Genomic DNA, 15162 nt, shown 5'->3' on the forward strand with positions numbered 1-15162 from the left:
TTCCCAGAAAGTCTTTAGAAGAATCCAGCCAAAAGCATAACAAAGGTTGAATTTTTGTTTCTTTCTTTGGCGGTTTCTGAACACTGAAAAATAATCATGTGTTTGAATATCTTCTTCTTGAATGACAATTTTGTACACTTAACTCATTCACTGCCATTTACGGAAAAAGACGTCAAATGATGCATTTTTTTTTTTTTTTTTGCTGGTCTGACAATGAATGTGTTAATCAAGGAAAAATAATCAGGATTTTTTTTTCTTTTTTTTTTTTCTGATCAAAAACGGTGCTGATAAAAAAGATTTTCTATTTTACCAATAAGCTTTAACAGGTTACTCCACTACAAGTATCTTTGTATATTTATATTTTTCCCCAATTACAGAAAAGAACTGCAATTGAAGGAAGAAATTTAGATTCATAGTACTTTTGTATAATAAAAGTCGGAAAAAATCAAGACAAAAATGCATGTTGCAAGTATTTACTAATTACGGCTAAACCTTAACCAAATTCCACGCTATGTTTTGACTAATTAGTAACCCAAGGGGGGATCTAAAACACTGGATGAGGCATCCACCTAATTATCAAAACATATATGTATGAGCGATTATTGACTTTCTTGGTAATGTACTGATACCAAATCGTGCATTGTCGCATACCATGTGGCCATATGGCTTCATCGTGCTAGTTTTTATCTTAAGTGCAATTCTGAAGCAAAACTATGGCGCTCGACTAATGTGCTTCAAAAATGCATAAATATGATTTGTTACAAGGTCAGTCCATTACAACCATCAACTCATAAGGCTAAATATTATATACTCCATATGCAGATGCACATTGCCCAAGTATGCCTTTTTCGGATTGTAATTTGTTTTGACCTTTATGTGGACAGCGTGCGTGCGCGCGGGCGCGTGCACGAGTGTGTCTTTACAGCTAGTGAGTGAAGTGTGCACGAAGTGTCTGTCTGCGCATCGGAAAGTCTCTTCAACCCGAAGGCGCAAGTGGCGGCGCCGCGGAGGGATTAAAATGCTAATAAAACGGGCAGGATGCATTTGCAGGTTTTTAAGCCTCATGCAATATGCATGACTCCCCCCCGTGAGGCCGACGCAGAGGACGCCGCACGCCTTAATGCCACTGACACCATCGCCGGCAGTTTTTGAACGCTGTAGATAAATGTCGTTTTAACCTCTGACACCATCTATCCATCTAACCGCCTACCTACTGCCTGTCTGTCTTCTGACCTACATACCTACCTAATGACCAGCACACCTACCTGTTGGTCGGTCTGTCTGTCTGTCGGTTGATCCGTCCGTCAGATAATATCCTACTACCGACAATATATCTGCTGACCAACCTTTCTACCAACTGTACTACTGTAGCAACCTGCCTACGTTCTTACCGATTTCAGGGAGTCCATGAGTTACGGACGAGTTCCATTCCTAGGCTGGCGATGTAACCCGAATTTCACCGTTTAAATCGATATTTGTGCCACCCAGAAGATGCCGGAACCGATATTTCGTGTTTCCGCACAGACATTCATTGTTGACAGACTAATGGAAGCCGACCTACTCGATGGATTAACTTTGGAATCAGCCAGTCCTCCCTCAAGCATCTCCAGCCTGTCCAAAATACTGCTGCTCGTCTCCTAACTGGTGCCCGTAAGAGGGAGCACATAACCCCTGTCCTGGCCTCTCTTCACTGGCTGCCCATCAAATTTAAGAGTCCACACAACGTTAAATAACTTTAAAATGATTACTGTGGGCGGCACGCTGACTGGTTAGCGCGTTCGCCTCCCAGTTCTGAGGACTCGGGTTCGAGTCCAGGCTCCGGCCTTCCTGGGTGGAGTTTGCATGTGCTCCCCATGCCCGCGTGGGTCTTCTCCGGGTACTCCGGTCTCCTCCCACATTCCAAAGACGTGCTTGGCAGGTTAATTGGGCGCTCCGAATTGTCCCTAGGTGTGCTTGTGAGTGTGGATGGTTGTTCGTCTCTGTGTGCCCTGCGATTGACTGGCAACTGGTCCAGGGTGTACCACGCCTACTGCCCAAAACCAGCTGGGATAGGCTCCAGCAACCCCTGCGACCCTTGTGAGGAGTAAGCGGTCAAGAAAATAAATGGATGGATGGATGATTACTGTGGTTAATGGAAATTAACGAAAAAGAAGGTGCAACGTACGAGGCACGGGCTTCGTAAAGTCAAAACGTCGTACATCGTAACTCGAGGACTCCTTGTATTAACATACCTACAATATCTACCCAGCTACCCATCTCACAATCTCCATACAGTATATCCTGGCATAGCTACCTACCTACCTAGTACCTATTTATTGATCTATTCACGTGCATCCCTACCGAGCTACCTACCAACCATCTTCCCAAGCTCTTTACCAACTGACTGACCGACCTACCTACCTACCGAACTGACCTACCGAACTGCCTGCAGATTGACTTACCCACATACTTTCCTCCAAAATCAAAGCTTTCTACTGACCCTACCTATCAACCTATGACCTCCCTTTTCACTAACATACTCTACCTATCAACCTTTCATTCTATTGACCTAATTATCTACCGACATATGAGCTACCTACTACTTAGATATAACTTTAGGGGCATGTTTTTTTGTTTCCTTAAGACGTCACTTTCAAATATGTGCATGTATTTATTACCCTCCATCTTGCAATCCGATGCTTATTATGTAACTTTATCCAAACACAAGTAGTGTCGTGTGTGTCGGAACATCTATCCGTGACTGGAAGAAGTGGCCCGCCAGCAGATGTTCTGATTTCGGAGAGCCGACACATCTTTTTCTTTTAATGTCCTTTTTCATTATTCCCGGCGGCCCCTTTTTCATTCAAATCCAATCCCGCATTAACAGCAGACCCAACTATTTATCCACCGTGATGGATCGTCTGTCTCTGGCAATTTCAGCAAACGTTGACTTGCGCCGTGACCTGTAAACAAAGACAGCCTCCTAAGCTGAAACGCGGGATCTTTAAAAAAAAAAAAAAAAAAAAAAGTATAAGCAATTTGAGGCGATTCAGTGTTTCATTTTTCAGTAACAGTAATCCACATGATAATAGTAAATCCGATAATACACTGATACGCAGTACTAGTCTGTAGGCAGGAGGAAACAGAAAGCTGTGTTCAATGCTAAAGAAAAGAAAAAGCATTGATAACTCCATAAGTCCAAGGTCTCTTGAGGTTAGTTCTAGTTAGTTTGTGATCGTATGAAAGTGGTTATTAAGTTAGTAATGTTTTGCAAAAACTAAAGAACTGATTTCTGCCAACTGTTAGTTAGTTAGCTAGTTTATGGTGGGTTAGGTTTTAGTTATAGTTAGACAGATTTAGGTTTGGTTAGGTAAGTTTTGGTTTGTTAGGGTTAGTTAAATAGAGTTCTTTTGTTTAGGGTTCATGTTTACAGTCGATTAGGTTTTGGGGTAAAGTTTAGGTAGGGTCATGGTTCGGGTTATTTATTCATTTATTTTTTAATTAGCTTACCAGTAAGCTTTTTAACATCCACTCAGGAAAGCAAAGACATTCACCAACGGCGAAGAATCTCTGTAACTTCCACTTACGACGACTTGTGGCATGCTAAAGTTAGCTCCTTCCCAATTTACTAAGAACTTCGAACAGTAACGATGTAAAAGTCATGTTTGACTGACAGTTGTGACAGCCATAGGAGATATGTCATTGAAACAAAAAAGCATTTTTGTGCTTGTCTAGCAACAGGAGAACTTGTTTAAAGGTCATGAAGTTGAGATAGCAGTTGACAACCGGCTAATTAGCATCCACTTTGAAGCTAAAAGGTGCCCTTAGGGTAAATACACTAGGCGGTCATTGATTCTCTCACCTGTCTTAATTGGTTCAGTACAACAAAGACCTGACTACCCGGCTCTCAGTGCCACTTTTCAAAGACTGCCAAAGTCACAAACCAGCCAGAAATCAAACTTTCTCTCGGGCGATTCTTTCAATTTTACTGTTCTAAGCGACTCCCGGCATCAAGCGCTCTCCTTTCTTTTGCCTCGCCTGTCTTCTATCTCCCGCTTCCTCTTGTTTACTCTCGCAGTGTTTGTTATCCCCGCCTGCACTTTCTTCTCGCTCCATCCCCGTCTTTACCTTTGCGGCGGACTCAAACAGAGGCGCTACAAATCATATCAAAGACGGGAGCTTTGCACGAGCGCTATCGCTACTCGCTGCTTTTACTTATATGCTTATAATCTTTTACTTCGGCACTCTTTTTGACAGTCACTTGATTTCCAACACTAATTATCTCACCACTGAGGCGTACATATGAGGTAAGGATATAGCAAACCCCCACTTGGGTTAGGTTTTCACATTGGGGTTTCAAAGCAATGTTTAGCGTTTTAAAAATGTAGGTATGAAGGGGTTTCAATGGTTGACGTTTCAAATTAAGGATGGGGTTAGGGTCTCAAATGTGGGTGTGTTGTCGAGGTCATGTTTAAGTACAGTTTAAGTAAGATCAAACAATCCTGGTTGTGTGTACATAACGACCAGGTAATTGAATATATAAGTGCCATGTCTTAAATACAGATTCTGTTTGTGTCTTAGTCGCAAAAAAATTTTTTAAACGTACTTTGCCAATAAGTATGACAGAAAGATGGTATATTTAATTGGCAGTAGTATTACCCCAACAACCCCTGTTTTAGATCATCTCCCCTGCTGCCATTTGTGGTTTGCAGGAATGGGTGACAGCGACCGACCTGCTCGTCTCGCTGGACAGGCTCAACACCTTCGGCGACGAGGTCTTCAAGGACGCCAAAGTGCTGCGCTCGTACTTCTACGCCATCTCGGATTTCTCCGTGGGCGGCAGGTAACAGACGCCTGAAAATGTGCAACTGTGAGGCATAAAATGTCGTTTGTGTCTGTTAAATGAAGGAGCTGCTACGTGAGCAAGGGCAAATCATATCAGTAGACATTAGGGGTGATAGTTAGTTAGTTAGTTTGTTAGTTTGTTAGTTAGTTAGGTAATAAAGGTTCAAAACATTACATGTTATGCTAAGTCTCCAGATATGGAACACTGTTGACATTTATTGACTTCCAATAGATGCTTTAGTTAGTTAGTTAGTTAGTTAGTTAGTTAGCAATACAGGTTCAAAGCTTTACATGTTATGCTAAGTCTCCAGATTTGGGACACTGTTGACATTTATTAACTTACGATAGATGCGTTAGTTAGTTAGTTAGTTAGTTAGTTAGTTAGCAATACAGGTTCAAAGCTTTACATGTTATGCTAAGTCTCCAGATTTGGGACAGTGTTAACATTTATTAACTTACGATAGATGCGTTAGTTAGTTAGTTAGTTAGTTAGTTAGTTAGTTAGTTCGTTAATTAGTTAGTTAGTTAGTTAGTTAGTTAGTTAGTTAGTTAGTAATACAGGTTCAAAGCTTTACATGTTATGCTAAGTCTCAAGATTTGGGACACTGTTGAGTTTTATTGACTTACGATAGATGCGTTAGTTAGTTAGTTAGTTAGTTAGTTAATTAGTTACTTAATTAGTTAGTTAGTTAGTAATACAGGTTCAAAGCTTTACATGTTATGCTAAGTCTCAAGATTTGGGACACTGTTGACATTTATTGACTTGTGCTAGATGTTAGTTGGTTGGTTATTTGGTTGGTTAGTTGATTGGTTAGTTAGTTGGTTAGTTAGTTTTGTAATAAAGATTTAAAACATTACATGTCAGGCTAAGTCTCCAGATTTGGGACACTGTTGAGTTTTATTGACTTACGCTAGAGGTTAGTTAGTTAGTTAGTTAGTTAGTTAGTAATACAGGTTCAAAGCTTTACATGTTATGCTAAGTCTCCAGATTTGGGACACTGTTGACATTTATTAACTTACGATAGATGCGTTAGTTAGTTAGTTAGTTAGTTAGTTAGTTAGTTAGTTAGTTAGTAATACAGGTTCAAAGCTTTACATGTTATGCTAAGTCTCAAGATTTGGGACACTGTTGACATTTATTGACTTGTGCTAGATGTTAGTTGGTTGGTTATTTGGTTGGTTAGTTGATTGGTTAGTTAGTTGGTTAGTTAGTTTGTTAGTTAGTTTTGTAATAAAGATTTAAAACATTACATGTCATGCTAAGTCTCCAGATTTGGGACACTGTTGAGTTTTATTGACTTACGCTAGAGGTTAGTTAGTTAGTTAGTTAGTTAGTTAGTTAGTTAGTTAGCTAAGTAACAGAAGATCAAAACACTGTGTCATGCTAAGTCTTCACATTTGAGATACCGTTGACATTTATTAACTTACGCTAGCTGCTGTAGTTAGTTAGCTGGCTAGCTAGCTAACTAGCTAACAAAAGCTCAAAACATTACAGTATATTACTCTAAGTCTCCACATTTGAGACATTGTTGACATGCTAATGCTAGCTGCTGCTATTGTGCTGCTCGGGACTGGTTTCTTCTGGGCCCAGATACTGTTGATCTGTGTGGGGGAAACACAGTAATGTAGTGAGACTGAAGACTGCAGTTGTTTACCACTCTCACTGTGGAAAGAGTAGCAGGCGGCACCTCGCCCGGCGCAGGTAGAGCTGTTAAGTATTTGCGACGAACCCTTCAGCCGGAGTCTCAAATTGATCTGACACCTGTCACGGCTGCTCAGGCTCAGCGGCGCGGCCGTGACAGATCGCCCGGGCAACGTCTCGACACCTGAGGGAGGAGACCCGCGTGACAACGTGTTAGTCAGGCGACACATGCCGCTTTCACGACACCCTCATAAACCGGCGTGTGCCCGGGCAGGCACCATGACATTTTAATAAAAGCACGCATGCTGCACGGACATTACAAGAATTACAAGCAAAACGGCCTTTATGTTGACATTTGGTGCGTATTGCTGGCACTTTTGGAATTCATTCTACCGCCATTGTTTGAGTGACAGCACCAATAAGTGAAGCCTCGGGCAAACTTCAGAATAGTGATATGACTCGCTGCATCAGTCATTGACGGGACCAGTCGCTTGACAAAGGCTGCTGACGCTGCCACGAAATGGTGGACACCTCCGGGGTGGACTCAGCTGACACCTCAGCACATGCAAAACGGCCAACACAATCAGATTTTGACACTTGTTTGTTTGTTTGTTTGTTGGAGTCTTTTAGGGTCAGGTTGTTGTCTACTTGGCTGGTTGGTTAGTTTAGTTAGTCAGGTAGTGATTTAGTTGGTTGGATTTGGCTGTGTTTTGTTATAGGTTAGCTGGTTGCATGATTTATTTTTGCTTGTTTGTTTAATATGTCAGGTACTTATTTAGTTACAGTAGCTTATTTGTGTGCTTGTTATCAGATTAGAGGATTGAAGTTTTGTTGGTTGACTCATACTTTAACTCATTTGATCCCAATGACGTATAAATACGTTTTTTAATGTTCTAAGTGTCCCAAAGACGTATTTATACGTTGTTTTTTTTTGGTTTATTTTTTATTTTTTATTTTTTATGCTAGAGCATACAGAAGGCTTTGATGCAGCCTCTCAACTGCAAAGAATGGTTGCAGAAATGGTAGTTATTACACAAACGGCCAGCAGGTGGCAGCAGAGCAAAGGAGATCAACCAGGGCCATGTAGAAAAAAAGCTAAATTACTTACAATTTTAAATAGATTTTTGAAAACTGATGAAACTTAGCTCTCTTCTAATGCTAATTGCTAGCAAAACGGAAACAGATAGAAACATACTTTTTTTTTCCTGATGAAAGAAGAGACTTTAATCTTTCTTTTGATAGGTTCCATGCCTTTATAGCCATCAAACACAATAATTCTGTGGGCCTTGCAAAAATCAGTCAAAATCCAGTAAAACAGCCGAGAGCGAACGGGATTGCTTCTGTGAAAATGGCGGCGAGTGAATGAGTTAAATGTTAGTTGGTTTCCAAGATTGTTTAGTGATTTTACTGATAATTTGGATGGTTGTTTGGTGGCTTTGTTTAGTCAGTCAGTACTTCCAGTATTTACTGATGTTTTTTTAGTTGGTTAACCAACAACCAGCCAACCAATCAATTTGGCAACTATCCAAGTCGTACTAACCTACTGACTAACCTACAGCAACTACCATAACTTACTAAATTGTTTTGTTGTTCGTTTGCATGGTCAATCGGTCGGTTAGTAAGTTAAAGGACATACCGACATGAACGCAACCTGTCATCCCTCAGGTGCAAGTGCAACGGCCACGCCAGCGAGTGCGTGTGGGCGGAGCATGGTCGAGATGGCGGAGACGGACGCCTGGTCTGCGCCTGCCAGCATCACACGGCCGGAGACGACTGCCAGACATGTCAGCCCTTCTACCAGGACAGACCTTGGGCAAGGGCCACCGGGGAATCGGCCAACGAGTGCTTGCGTAAGTTTGACTTTATAAGCGAACACCCGATGTAGCAAAACGAGTTTTTTAATATTCTCTAAAAAGTTAGTTAGTTAGTTAGTTAGTTAGTGTTTGAAAATACTACAGAACCGATTTCTGCAAAATGTTGGGTCGTTAGCTAAGGTTCACGCTAGCTACAGAACCGATTCCCGCAAAAATGTCCGTTTGTTCTGTTAATTTTGTCAGTTATTTGCTTTAGTTAGTTAGTCAGTAATGTTTTGCTTAAAATTAGACTTGTTTTTTTTTTTTTTTTTTTTACTCGTGCTGTTGAGTCGTGTTTTAAAAATATCGCTTCTAAAACCGTAGCGCGTGTGCCCAGCTTAGAAGATGACATGAATTAAGAAATAAATTAATAAATAAATAAAGGCTGCTGTCGCACATTCTATAAATATGCGGGAATTCTGGAACACACTGTACCTTTGAAGCGGCATCTGGGGTTTTTTTTTGTGTTGAGGCGTACATTTGATGTAGCTTTGCACATCTGTTTGCCAGAAGCATCGGCAAAGCGCGTGTGAATTGGAGTGTTTATCAGTCTTGGCTCATCATGCTTTTGACGGAAGGCTGTCAGGGAGGACTCGGAATTGGCTCGCTGTGGGGGGAGGAATAAAAACATAAAGCCTACAAGTCCCCCACCAATTGAAGTCGATTTTGCACTGCGCTTGTTTTTAATTACTCTTACTCTTAATTCCAAGCAGCAGGCGCTTTAAATAAAAGAGCGACTTAATCAGTGCTGTCTAATACTAAATAAATAAATCACAGAAAAGACACAGAATGTGAAGTCTTGTCATGTGTGTAAAAAATAACATTTTTGGTCCACGGGTCTTTGTAATTGTGCGTTAGCCGCCATAATGGTCTTCCGCTACAGAGGACAATGTTTGTTTTATGCTAATCAGCAGCAGAAATAATGAGAAAGTCAAGAACTCACATCTTTTAATTACGCAAATGGAATGGTTGGCATTTAGCTAAAAACATGTTAGTTAGTTAGTTAGTTAGTTAGTTAGTTAGTTAGTTACATTAACTTGTTTCGATTGTTACTTGGTTGATTGGAGTGCTAGTCTGTTAGCTAGCTATTTAATTAGTTTCACTAGTCACATTAATTTGCTTCAATAGTTAGTTACTTAGTTAGTTAGTTAGTTACAATTAACTTGTTTCAATAGTTACTTGGTTGATTGGAGTGCTAGTTAGTTTGTTAGCTATTGAGTTAGTTTCACTAGTCACATTCATTCGTTTTAGTTAGTTAGTTAGTTAGTTAGTTGGTTAGTTAGTTGGTTAGTTAGTTGTTTCAAGAGTTACTTGGTTGATTGGCGTGCAGGTCAGTTAGCTAACTATTTAATTAGTTTCACTAGTCACATAAATTTTCGTTAGTTATTTAGTTAGTTAAAATTAACTTGTTTCAATAGTTACTTGGTTGATCGGCATGCTAATTAGTTAGCTATTTAGTTAGTTTAATTGGTCACATTAATTTGCTTCAATTAGTTAGTTAGTTAGTTAGTTGGTTAATTATATTAACTTGTTTCAGTAGTTGCTTGGTTGTAGTGCTAGTTAGCTAGCTATTTAGTTAGTTTCATTAGTCACAAAAATGTGTGTTAGTTAGTTAGTTAGTTAGTTAGTTAGTTTCAATTTATACAGATAGCAAATACTTTCAAATGGTAATAATTCCTAATAAATGAGAAAAAAACGACGCCTCATCCCATCTGCAGTTGAGTGAAACAATTGTTTGCATAGCTCCTAATCGGCCAATCGCCACGTGTTGTATGTCAAGGGGCCACTTACAAAACGAACGGCAGTCTCTCAACCAGGCTAAAGCCCACCAGACCAAACCCAGAGGAGCCATACTGGGGCAACGCATCCCTCCTGCAGGGTCGCGTTATGCAAATTAAAGAGTGCTCAGAAGCGGCCAACGCGACTGATGTGCTGCGCGAAGAGCCTCCGAGGAGACGTTAGCGCACGGCCTCTTAAAGTGCAATGACAATGCGGCCGCTGCAGTAAGTATATACCGCCACGCCTCCACGCACGCACACCAGGCTGCTTGTGGAGACGTTCACGTTTATGCTGCTTGCTTAGCTTAACTGTTTTTGCGCCACCAGGGGGCAAGCACTAAAACAGCTCAAAATCCATTCTTTGAAAACTCAACTTGAATGCCTCATTTCAATCTTTAACACATGTTTCAAACCTAAATCCTTGTTTTGAAACCTTAATTTGAAACCCAGGATCGAAACCCTCATTTGGATCCCCATCTCTGGCTTCAAACCATCATTTAAACCTCTAACCTTTGCGTTTGACACCTTCACGTGTAACGCTAACCCAGTCTTGGAGCACTAACTAAAGTTCAAAAACCTAAAAATCCCCTTCAGAAACCATAATTTGAAACCCTAACCCAGACTTATGACCCTAATTCGAAGTTCTGGCTTTTTATCCTAACCTATGTTTGAAACCCTAACCTGTAGTAGAACCCCTAACTGTCTCCTTACTCACCATCCAAACACTAAACCAAAATTTGGACCTCCCACTCAACCATGAAACTGCAACTTGAGACCCTAACCTTTGCTATAAAATTCAATTTGAACTTGAAGTCTTTATTTGAAACCTGACCTACTACCTAAGCTAGGCTTGAAATCCCAACATTTTGCATGAAACGGGACATTGAAACCGTAACGTTACCCCAAACTATGAGATTATAAAACCTTCATCGTTGTTTGAAAATCCAGACTAGAATTTTAATCCCAGGCTAACCTAGTTTGAAACCCTAACTTGAACCCCATAACCTAGGCCACCAAACCTTCTAACGTTGAGGCTTGAAACCCGACACCCTAAATTGAAACCCTAATTCCCAAGTGTTCCAAAACCGGTCCATTTGTTACCGGACCGCACATATAAATCCATAAAAAAAAAAGATAAGCTTTTTTATTGACCCCGTTGTTGTCCTGCGAGCTTTTTTGCAAAACGTTGCAATTTATCTTTGAAAATAGGCAAGCTGTCTCATAGTTGGAGGCCGAATAAGCACACGGCATACACGAAGCACAACAGAGAGAGAGAGAAAGCCGTATTCATAATAAAACGGGCAATTTCACCTAAATCCCCCCTCAGGGTGGCTGGGCAAAAACTAGAGAGGGATTTGCAGCTCGGAGCAACGATGCCGCCTTATCAGCTGACTAATTTGCTCTTGTATCAACACAAATTACAAATTACGCTATCTCGACTTCCCTCCCGACGGCTGACCGGCTCCTCATTAGGCCCGCGTGAAATGAGATTAGCAGGAAACGATCATCCAATCCCAGAACGCCGCGCGCATCCTCGTTGTTTTTCCTTTTCCGACCTCCTTCAGGGTGCGACTGCAGCGGCCGCTCGGACCGTTGCGCCTTCGACCCGGAGCAGTACCGCAGCACGGGCAGCGGGGGGCGCTGTCTGGAGTGCCGGGACAACACGGACGGCGCTCACTGCGAGCGGTGCCGGGAGAACCACTACAGGGCGTCGCCCGACCGGCCCTGCGTGCCCTGCAACTGCGACGCCGACGGTGAATTTTCCGCCCCCACTTGAAGTTGACTGAAAAACGGAATAAAAAAAAAAAAAAAAAGTTGCATTGGCTTAATACTAGCATGTAACTAAAAGAAATTTCAATCGATGTTGAGGTCATTAGAAATCTGCATTTACTTGAAACCTTAACACTTGGTTTGAAACCGTATTTTGAGCCCCTGCTTTGAAACTCTTAACGCAGAAAGCAGAATTTGAAGATGTAAACCTGGTTTGAAATCCTAATTTGAAACCCTATCTCTGGTTTTTAAACCCAAATTTGGAATCTCGAACTAGTCTTGAAACCCTGATTTGAAACTCAACTGGTTTTTTAAACCCTAATTTGAAATCAAACAATCGTGAAAACGCTAATTTGAAAAACTTGTAATGAAACGTTCTTGTAAAACCCGAAACCTGCCTTGAAACCCTAACTTGAAACCCTATCCTAGAATTGAAACTAATATATAAAGCTCAAACTAATAATGAATCACTAATTTGAAAACCAATCCCCCGTTTTGAAACCCACTCTTATTGCTTAAAACCCTAACTTGAAACACTATCCTAGTCTTGAAACCCCAACTTGAAACCCTATCCTAGAATTGAAACTAAAATATAAAGTGCAAATAATAAAACCCTCATTTGAAACTAAATCCAATCTTGAAACACTAATTTGAAAACCAATCCCCCATTTTGAAACCCACTCTTATAGCTTAAAACCCTAACTTGAAACACTATCCTAGGCTTGAAACCCTGATTTGAAACTCAAGCTGGTTTTTGAAACCCTAATTTGAGATCAAACAGTCTTGAAAACACTAATTTGAAAACCTAACTTTTGTATTGAAGCTTTCCTGTAAAACGCTAAACCTGGCTTGAAACCCAAACTTGAAACCCTATCCTAGAATTGAAGCTAAAATATAAAGCTTAAACTAATAATAAAATCCCAATTTGGAACTAAATCTAATCTTGAAACACTAATTTGAAAACCAATCCCTCGTTTTGAAACCCACTCTTATACAGTAACTTTAACCCTGTCTCAAAACCTTAACTTGAAAAACTATCCCAGGCTTGAAACCCTAATTTGAAACCATAACCTTTGTTTTGAAACCAAGATTTTAAACTATGACCCTAATTTGAGACTTCAGAGTTCCTTTTTGGAAATCCTAACACAAAATCCGTGATTTGAAACCTTGATTTGAGAATCTCACCCAAGTTTGAAACCATATTTACAAAAAAAAAAAACCTACACTAGCCTCTGAAACCTGTACTTCAAACCTTAACCCTGGTTTAAAAACCACACGAGAGGCCATAACGCTTGTTTGAAAGCCTGACTTTAAACCATAACTCTGTTTGGAAACACTAATTTGAAACCTGAACCTTTGCTTTATTGAATGGAAGTTTTTTTTTTTTTTTGAATAAATGCTCCACCAATGGAAGGCTTTCTCCAGGCAGCGGATGCCAATTTTGCGACATACTTCCTCAACGATGCGAGGCGATGGTCCTGTCCCGTCCCGTCCCGTCCTGTCTATCGATCACCCGCGATAACAGACTCCATCCGCCGAGCCATCCGCCGCCGGCCGGCCGCAATGCCCCAGTCGCTCTTTTCTCTCCATTAACCCGAGCGGGTGGCGTGTCCACATCATTTCCCGCTCGCCCGCCGCCTCTTTGCCTAACACAAATCCAATAGCAGGTGTTCTGTTATTCCCGGAATTGATTAAGCGCGCATCGATCGCTCATAGCCCGTAACCCTTACGGCTCGCCGTTTTCTCTCTTTTATGTCTTCCTGCCGGAACCAAAACCCCCGATGCGCCCCGACCCGGCCCGACCCGGCATGCAGGCTCGGCGAGTCTGCAGTGTGACAGCGAGGGACGATGCGCATGCGGCGGCCGAGGCGTGACGGGGGACAAGTGTGACACGTGTCGCCCGGGATTCCACTCGCTCGGCCCCGGTGGCTGCAGGTGAGCAGCAACACAGACATATATATATAATATTGTTCTATTGCTATAAAAAAAAAAAAAATGGAACCTACCAAAATAAAGATTAGTCTTCTTTCATCAGTAAAAAAAAAACAAAACAAAAACAAAACAAAAAAAAAAGATATATTTTTATCTGTTTCTGTTTTGCAGCAATTAGCATTAGAATATAGCTAAGTTTCATCATTATTTACATTCCTGTTGAAAACACCGGCAAAAACGGCTTATTGCAACATGGCCCTTGCTGATCTCTTATACTCTGCTGTCACCTGCTGGCCTTTTTTGGTAATAACTACCATTGCTTTAAGTGACCTCTTCAGGTCAGAAGCTGCATCAAAGTCTTCTGTGTGCTCTAGTATAAAAAAAAAAAAAAAAAAAAAAAAAAAACAACGTATAAATACGTCTTTGGTAGGGAAGGACAAAGAATTAAAAAACGTATTTACACGTTTTTGGGTTTGAATGAGTTAATATGAAAAGAAAGAGCTGTCACCAATGTCTTGTAAACAGAGCCTCAACACAAATCAACGTCACACTCGTTTTTTTTGTTTTTATTTTACAGTACCGTCCATCTTTTCAATCTCAACTCATTTTTATTTATTTTTTTATTACTGTGTCAATGACTAAAAGATTCAGCCATATTTCTATTAGTTTCAGATTTTTTCCATTTTTATGTTAACAATAATATGAATACCTTATGTGTATGAAACGTTTTTATTGCACATTTTATTGTATACTTAGAACACAATTTGCGATTAATCGTGAGTTAACTATTGAAATCATCCGATTAATAATGATTACAAATTTTAATCGCCTGACACCCCTAATACATATATATATATATATATATATATATATATATATATATATATATATATATATATATATATATATATATATATATATATATATATATATATATTCTGACGTGTAACCAGCTCTGACCTTGAGTCATGAGAACATTTTCACCAAAGTCTACTCCAGAAATCGAGTACGCATTACAATTTTTTTTTTGCTTGTTGACGATTCCCAAACAAGCCTGATGTTTGTGTTTTACATTAAGGTTGAAGCGAGCAGTACACACAACAAGCCAACATTATCACCTGCAGCACGTTTGCAAAAGAGCATTAGTTAGGAGGATCACATTAGCATATTTTTAGCTGCAAATCCTGACGCTGCGGCTGACTGTGTAGCACTTAGACAAAAAAAAAAGAAAAAAAAATGTTTTAAAACAGCCTCCCATCGTTTTTTTGTTTGTTTTTTCCCCCCTCACTGCCTCAGCACTCACCCACCTGCTGTGCTGGGGTTGCGAGCTCGTCATAGTGCACGTACGAGTGCATGCGTAGAT

The 15162-nt window shown here is 40.5% G+C and overlaps 1 protein-coding gene across 1 annotated transcript in view; it reads left to right on the plus strand.

Moving 5' to 3' along the window:
* The window catches only part of lamc3 (laminin, gamma 3), a 91569-nt gene that overhangs the window by 21669 nt on the left and 54738 nt on the right, over positions 1-15162 (plus strand). Inside the window, exons 4-7 of the mRNA XM_077496737.1 lie at positions 4692-4822; positions 8132-8316; positions 11663-11851; positions 13682-13802. Of these exons, the coding sequence (XP_077352863.1) occupies positions 4692-4822; positions 8132-8316; positions 11663-11851; positions 13682-13802 (626 nt within the window). The remainder of the gene's footprint in view (positions 1-4691; positions 4823-8131; positions 8317-11662; positions 11852-13681; positions 13803-15162) is intronic.

Source organism: Festucalex cinctus, chromosome 15 (assembly GCF_051991245.1).
Source record: "Festucalex cinctus isolate MCC-2025b chromosome 15, RoL_Fcin_1.0, whole genome shotgun sequence".
NCBI lineage: Eukaryota > Metazoa > Chordata > Actinopteri > Syngnathiformes > Syngnathidae > Festucalex > Festucalex cinctus.